Source organism: Notechis scutatus, chromosome 4, assembly GCF_049901735.1.
Source record: "Notechis scutatus isolate UNSWTSFEM ecotype Mainland chromosome 4, rNotScu1.2, whole genome shotgun sequence".
Taxonomy (NCBI): domain Eukaryota; kingdom Metazoa; phylum Chordata; class Lepidosauria; order Squamata; family Elapidae; genus Notechis; species Notechis scutatus.
In genome coordinates this window covers 144,696,624-144,704,965 of record NC_142012.1, presented here as the reverse complement: position 1 = coordinate 144,704,965, position 8,342 = coordinate 144,696,624, and the positions used below count along the sequence as shown (strand labels likewise).

The window sequence follows — 8,342 nt, the reverse complement described above, 5'->3', positions numbered from 1 at the left end:
CACCATTAACTTAAACACAATGAAAAGAAATACCCTTCAAGAACGAATTGGAAATATACTAGAATTAGATTCACATTTTACTGCTGATTATTTATTGATAATTGATTTATGACCAATGGTAATCTGCAGTATTTGCTTGCATCACCAAATGTTGTGTTATTTTGTTCCTAAGTGAGAAAAGACTGAAAATCATTGCCCAGGTGATAGTAGAAACTGTACTTGCTTTGGCACATTGAAAACATATCATGACTTTTAGAGTTTCATACTTTGTCACCTCATCTAGCAAGATGTTTATAAATGGGAAACGTGGGTTATCTCAAAACTGACACTCTAAAAAGTTAGAGTGATCTCATTAAAGCCGTTCCGTTGATTATTATAGTAATTGACATGGTGTAGCACTTGGGATCCCAGTGGGATTTCTGTGCTTTACGGAAAGACCAATGCAATCAGCCGCAACAGAGTCAGTTTGAAGAAAAAACAATTAGTCCATTTCTGCATGAAATAAAAGGGTAGGGGTGCTGGTGAAGAAAAGTGGTAAATCAACAACCCAAATGCCTATTTAGTTAACTGTTTCCTGCAACATTAGCCAGATCCTCATTTAGAACTGTGGGGGTAAATGATCAGTGACAGTTGTTGCAATAATCAACTGAAAGCAAATTAATAGGTTTCCTTTCCATTAAAAGCATACATTGGGGCTCCAGTTCCCTGCAGGATAGTTTGAGGCTTTTCCAAACTGTACAGCTGCTAGAATTAAATCCTATGATTTTGGCCCAGTGCCTGGGTTTGGTAGGGTTTTCACTAATGTCTTTTAGAAAAACCTTGTCTACCTATCTGCAAGGTAGATCAGACTAAGAGGCCAAAATGGTGCAAGCTAATGCAATTTTTATTGTAAGATCATGATAATACAACATTGCAATTCTGAATGCACTTCCCTCCTCCCTCTCTTTATCTTTGTGAGAACTAGGACGGGTTTTGTCTGGGATGCTGACTCATGTTATAGATCTGTCCTGGACTCACATTTCTTTTATCTGACTGTTGTCTTCCTTGCAGCTTTTCTTCCTGTCCTCAGGATTATTCCTTCTGTGTATTACAGATTTTTTCCCCCCTGACCCTTTAGAGGTTGCATATGCAATTTAGGACACATTTAATTTAGCTTGATAGATATGTAAGTCATTTTCAATAGGTAAAACATTAAAATGAAACAAAGTATATGCAGCAGGTAAGACCTTACTGAAAGTATAGAACATGCAGTGTCTATGGAGATTCTAAGTCATCCATGTCACGGTTGTTCCAAAGGTGCTTTTTCAAAAGGCAACTGGACTTTGTTTTTCCTTGAAGAACAAGGAATAGAGAACACTCACTTAACGAAGTTAATACATTGCCGGGAAATAAAAATTCAATAAGTGGGTCACATATGTGGAAGATATTCCAGAAATAGGGGGATGCCAGAGAAAAAATCCTGGCGTTCATACAGCACCCAAATCTTCTATGTGACACAGAGGCTCTGATGCTAATGGCAAAGGATGACTGAATCATCTATACGCCTATACTTCATTTCTATAAAACTGAAATGAAGTACTTCTCCGTTCAGGAAATTCTACATATTTCATCCTATTCTGATGAAAACTAAACCCGTGTTAATTATTTGAACCTTTCCCTGAGAAACAATTCCATTTCCCCAAATCTCACTCTGTATCTAGCTAATTGGATTGGTTACTCAGATCAGTGATTTCCACTTTTAGCAATTGATAGACGAGTGGGATTTGGCACCTAGAATTCTCACCAATGATCGTACTGGCCAGGGAATTACAAAAATTGAAGACAATATGGATGGAAAGTGTCAGTATCTAGATTAACATGGATTGAATCAGATTAAGTGGTCTCAGGATGCCTTTTATAACCATTAAAGATAAGCTCTGTGGTTATGGAAAGACTTTTCCAAATATTTACCTGGTATAAAATCTATGTTTTAAATTTTGATTTTCTAAAAAAAAAGTAGCTTTATATTGTTTAAGATGTGGCATTAATCTGCTGTTATGATGATTATTATGACATTAGGCTTTCTTACTTATTTTGTTATATATTCTGATGTTCTCATGTTGCAAATTTAAAAATTACAACCGACCATGTCTAGTGCACCTGGAATGCTGGTGAGAAGGGAGCTGGAAAACCAGGAGAGAAAGGGACTGTCCCTTGCTGTGTTGGCAGCAGGAAAAAACAAGGCGAACATACAAAGAACAATTGATCTTTATTGCTTTGACACAGAAACTACAGAAGCCCCGTGAACAGCTAGAGCATTCAATTGCAGTGGACCAAAATGCCATAATTAACAGCAAAGCACTTGGTGGAATAAATAACAACCCTATTGTGTCACACCTCCAGAATGCTGTTAGAAACTTTATGCTAGAGCTGAATCACTAATGTCTTTTGCCAAGCTTCCACTGAGATCAAGAACACAAGTGTCACATTTCTGGGTATATCTGAGGTCAAGAAACAGAATACTGCCCCTTGAGGCTATCTGGTACTGTCAGCAAATTTCCCCTGTGTATGCTTAAAGCACATGGCTAAAGCAGATGCTCAAAGCTTAAAACACTTTTGCCTAAGAGCTTATGTTAATGAAGTGTGGCAAACAGAGAGCCCTCATTTCCCACCTGCTGTTAAAGCAAATTTACTTAATCCTTTCATTACTTGTTGATGATTTATTAGTGGATCTTTAAAAGATACAAAAAAAGAGGATAGATATATATATATACATGAAGTTTCCATGATAATTTCTAAGAAGAAAAACCTGTACCAATGTTGGGGTTTTTGTATGATGTGTGTCAATATTTTGTTCCTACAAAACAATCCTTTTTGGGGTGAACACATTTTTCCCCAAAACTGCCTTGTATGGCATAAGAAACTCTGCATAAGAACAATCATTTGCTTAAACGGAAAATAAAGAATCAAGGGCAGTGATTCCCAAAGTTCATTTACAGGTTATCAGAGACTATAGAAGATTAACATATTTGAATTCAGTGTTCTGTACCATAACGATTTTCCACGAGGAATAAAGCTGCAGCATCAGACACAAGCTTTGTTTCTTTAAGATATTTGTAGTGTTTTTTCTTTGGATTGTCTAAACCCTGAAAAGCAGAAAACTGATGAGAAAATCCCTAATTGGATCTTTAATCGTTAGGCTTTCAACCTTTGGCTAACTTAACATTTGTTATTTCTTTGCCTTGAATGACAAACTTGATGTTTCTACACACATACACAAACATGGGTGATTGATGGGAACAGCTCATTGTCTGTACATTCTTTCTAAGATTATTGATTCCCTTTTGCCCAACTAGTATGCCACACACATAAACATCATTTAAAATATACATATTTCTAATAGCTTCTTCATTCCAATTTATGGAGTCATTACCAAATACATCTCAACCATTATAAAAATTATTCCATATTATGAATCAACAACATACTGCAATTAGAAAAAGAAATAGTAACCAGACGCCAGTAATGTTACAAAGATAACGGGATACTATGTGGGAAAGACTTTGATTGTGCCAAGACTTGCTGCCAAGGGAACAGGCAGATAAAAGACAGCTAGCCTACAACTGGATAGTCCAGAGATCTCCAAACTTGGCAACTTTAAGACTTGTGGACTTCAACTCCCAGAATTCTCCAGCCAGCATAGTAGTTGGAGAATTCTGGGAGTTGAAGTCCACAAGTCTTAAAGTTGCCAAGTTTGGGGACCCCTGGGATAGTGGGTGAATCAAGAGGCTAGGAAGAGACCCCCCTAGTTTCTCAGGTAGTAAGGAAGATGGTGGGGGGCAGGATTATACTTTCAGACTTGCAAGATTATGACAATGTAGATATCAATGGTATCAGCCTCTGGGATAAACCAAGTCAGAATCATCACCAGATGAGCTACTTCTACTTTGTTGTAAAAGCTACATTGATAGAATCTTGCAAGTCTGAAAGCATTGTACAATTCTATCCTATTCTTGGATATTGGCAAATCAGGATATCAAGGTATCAAGGAACTGGAATTTCCTGTTTCTTTTCTGCCGAGGAACATTTATTTTTACAGATGTGTCAAGCAGATGTGACATTTATTTTTTTTGCTTTTTCTCATCACCATTTTTCAAATTTTATCTCTGATTTTAAGTGGCATGATCCCGGGGCTCCTTGGGCAAAAGAACAGAATCTTGGGTTCTGCACGTAGTCCACAAGTGACCAATCTCTGATCTAGTGAGGGAGCAATATAAATGAACTGGAAAGAAAGGGATCAAAGTTTAATTGTTAAAAAAAGTTACATACAGTATATACTTCTCCAGCAAGCATAGATGGCAACAGTAAAATAAGGTGTTTTTTTCTGGTTCTTAGGAAGAAGTGAAAATTCTGCTTTGGATATGAAAAAAAAATGGCTAAGAAATTCCCTAACCTTCTGCACTGTAAAGCAAACACCTATTTCAAGAGTTAAGGTAAGGTAAGGTAAAGACTCCCTTGAGTCTAACTTGTATCGCTGCCAAGAAATTAACAAGGAGACCATCAACTTTTTGTCACTAATTGCAGCAGATGCATGTCCTAGCAGTCTTTTGTGCCCTGTTTTTGTGATGGTGCCTTCATTCGTTTCCAAGCCTCCATAGGAGGCAGATCTAAGTCATTTTTTGCTACTCTGGTTTTAAAATTATAGGTTCCCTCATATCCCAACCATTTTTTTTTTTCAACGGATACAACCTGGAAAATCCTGCCTAAGTTTGTATTGGGTTGATGGAAGGATTTGGTACCTGAAATCTAAAACAATCTATCTCATTCTAATACAGGTCTGTCAAACTCCTGGCCCATGGGCCAGATGCATCACGTGCTAGCCACACCCATGCCCGGTTTAGCGAAGGGGGAAAAAGTCCTGATATGTCACATGATGATGACATGAGTTTGACACCCATGTTCTAATACATTCTCAGTACTCTCACATTATGTATATAAAAATACATTTTTAATTGTGAGAGTTTAGCAAAGAAACCATTCTTCTGGAATAGTGGTAAACCTATATCCAGAAAGGAGGATGATTATTCACTGATATTTCAATGAGGGTTCTTCCATTTGACATATTCGTGCTCTTCTGAATCAATACCATCCTTATAAGATCCCATACCATTATGTCTGTTCATTAGCAGAGCTGATCAATTTCTGGTTTAGCTGCACTGCATCACAAATTGTATTTTAGCAACACAGAATCAGAGAGCTTGCACACAAATTAGTCTTCCATTAGATAGGAAGTCATATGTCTCCCCCTTCCCTATTTTTTGTTCAGCCAGCTCTCTTCTCCCTGCCCAAAGAAGTTAAAGCATCATTACATAACGTTTTACTACCTGTTTAAGAAAAGAAGAGGGGATAGTGTCTTGATGGCTCTCCCATCAGATATTCAAATATTTTAGAAAATCATTATAAAATTATGAAATAAAGGCATTAATTAAACACTGGGGTTTGCATTCTCTGGTCAACTGAAGGGAGTGATAGTTGCTCATCAATTTAAAGCTGATGGCAAAATCCTCCGCAAACAACTTTTGAGAAATTTGAAAATGCAAACGGTGTGATAATATGGAACTGAAATGACTGGTGCACAGACTAAGATTGGCATAACATACAATATGAACCATCTGTAAATAATTAGATTTATTGGAAAATATTTTTGTCATACAATAAGTTGATATTATGTTGAATTGATTACTTTTTACAAGGACATGCCACTGACTGTATTGTGTTAAGCTGATGGTATCATATGTAGTCCTGTATTCTATCAAACTTAGAATTTATATTTTATACTTCGATAAGTTTAATAAAATCATTTTTTAAAGAAAATTGTGTAAACTTCAATTCATGAAATGATTCCTTGTTTTATCCTTCCTGCTTCCCCCTCTGTTACTACCACCCCAAAAAGCCCTACATCAAAAATTGTGGAGCTGCAATGGAATGGAAAAATCAGCCTCAGTTGTGCAAGCAGAAATTAGAAGTTGCATAAGATTTGATCCTGGCTAAATATGAATGAAAATACAAAATTTCCTTAAAAGAGTTCCACATTACTTCCTCTGCAAGCAATTAAATATGTTGTATGTATTCTATTCCCCAAGAAGCCACTTTGACATGGACCAGATGATATGGGCTGGCAGGAGCTACAAAGTCCTAATCCTCAAGAACTGTGGAAACTGTGTTAATTTCACTGGCGCAAGAGGCAGAGGTTGGTGGAGCACTCTTGTCATTGGTGATAGCCCTGCCACCCACAATTTCTTCTGTATTTCTGGCAGGCTTCAACAAAATAATATAACATTTGGGCACAAATATGCACCCTAGCAAACCAAAGCTGGAGGCCAGAATTGCAAATATCTCCACAGCTACCTTGAATTTCCCTCTTGTGCTTAAATAAGCAGGAACAAAAGATATCCAGACAATGAAGAAAACCAGCATTCCAAATGTAACAAACTTGGCTTCATTGAAGTTATTGGGAAGTTTCCGGGCCACAAAAGCTGTGAGAAAGCACTGGATGGCGAGAAACACATCAAACCCAAACATAATGCACAAGTACATTATTGAACCCTCATTGCATTCAAAAATAATTTTTAGGGTTGTGAACTGGGTGTTTTTATACATACTGGGAGGGCTATAATAAAGGTAAGCAGTACAGATGCCCACTTCAGCTAGAACAGAGACAACTACCACCACTTTTTGGAAAATTGGTCCAACTGACATCCGGGCTTTCTCAGCCACTTTTGAATTTCTGGCCAAATGAGTTAGAAAGAGCATCACTGTCTTTCCTAAAACACAAGACAGGCAAACAGAAAAAGCCAAGGCCAAGGATACTTGGCGAGATTGGCATGACCAATCTTCTGGCTTCCCCACGAAGAGAACAGAAGTCAACAAGGTTGCGATGAGAGAAAACTGGATGAGGAAGCTGAGCTCACGGTCGTTGGCTTTCACCAGAGGTGTTTTCCTGAACTTGATGTAGACTCCAGTCACAGATAGAATGACACATGCGCCAAATACAGAGAGGGCAATCAATGTCATTCCTAAAGCTTCTCCATAAGCCAAGAATTCCACTAGCTTATGCTCACATTTGCTTCTTTGGGTATTGGACCAATAATCTTCGGGACATGGTGTACATTCCCTTGCATCTGAAGAAGAAACCATAACAATGGTACTTGGAATGGTACTACAGGGTTACTTTTATGCCAAAGCTTTAAAAGGTGAACTCAGTCATCAATATATAAAATATCTTTCCCCAAACCTTCTCCAATTGAGTTGGAATACTGCCCTGATTACTCCCTAACCATGTAGTCTTCTACAGCTGACACTTGTCAGAACACATATGGAGGACACCAAATTGAAGAAAGACATTATGAAGAATAATTTAAAAGTGCTTTGAATAATTGCATAGCCCATTTCTATCATTACAGATACATATGCATCAATGATGAAGTGGTCATTTTCCAGAACACACCATTTCCAGACAGACCTGAGGGTCAATATTACTGTTGTTTTAGAAATTAAACACAGTCCAGTTAGGCATAACCAGGGGTGGGATTCTACCAGTTCGCACCTATTCACTAGAACCAGTTGTTAACATTTTAAGCAGTTTGGAGAACCGGTTGTTAGAAGAAATTACTGGCCTAATCCTGTAAGGAAGGCAGGAAGGAAACATTCTGGTGTTGCTTACAAAAACTGCCTCTCCGTTAACCCTTATTACATTCTTGGCAGGACTAGACTTCCTGTCTCAGGAACTTCTCTGGAGTTTCTTTCCCCTCCTTTGCTGGTACTTTGCTTGTGTGGAGTAACCATTTAAAGTTACAATGGCACTGAAAAAAGTGACATGACCATTTTTCACACTTATGACTGTTGCAGCATCCCCACAGTCATGAGAGGCCAGTGCGAGGAGATGCATGCCTCGATGTGAGTGATATTGAGTTGGCCACGCCCAGCCAGTCACATGACCACCAAGCCACATCCACCACCTAAGCCACGCCCACAGAACCGGTTGTTAAAAATTTTGAATCCCACCCCTGGGCATAACCATCACAAGTAGCCAGAATCTAGCATAATGTATATCCACAATAACTCTGGATTTCTAATTAAAGCTGTTAAAAATTAAAGATATTAAAGAGAGATTGGATAACCATTTGTCTGAAGTGGCATAGGGTTTTCTGCATGAGCAGGGTTTTGGAGTTGGACTAGGGGCTTCCAAAGACCCTTCCAACACTTTTATTCTGTTCCGTGTAATATCCTAGATTGCAGAATTGAAAATATAAAGGGTCCAGTTTGGTATACTTGGCTAAGACTGTGAAGATTCTTGTTCAAAT

General features: G+C 38.0%; 1 protein-coding gene across 1 annotated transcript in view; it reads right to left on the bottom strand.

Moving 5' to 3' along the window:
- Positions 1–5,652: 5,652 nt before the first annotated feature.
- The window catches only part of LOC113411744 (vomeronasal type-2 receptor 1-like), a 39,419-nt gene continuing 36,729 nt past the window's right edge, over positions 5,653–8,342 (bottom strand). Inside the window, exon 6 of the mRNA XM_026666970.2 lies at positions 5,653–7,160. Coding sequence (XP_026522755.1) covers positions 6,175–7,160 — 986 coding nt within the window. The 3' untranslated portion in view covers positions 5,653–6,174. The remainder of the gene's footprint in view (positions 7,161–8,342) is intronic.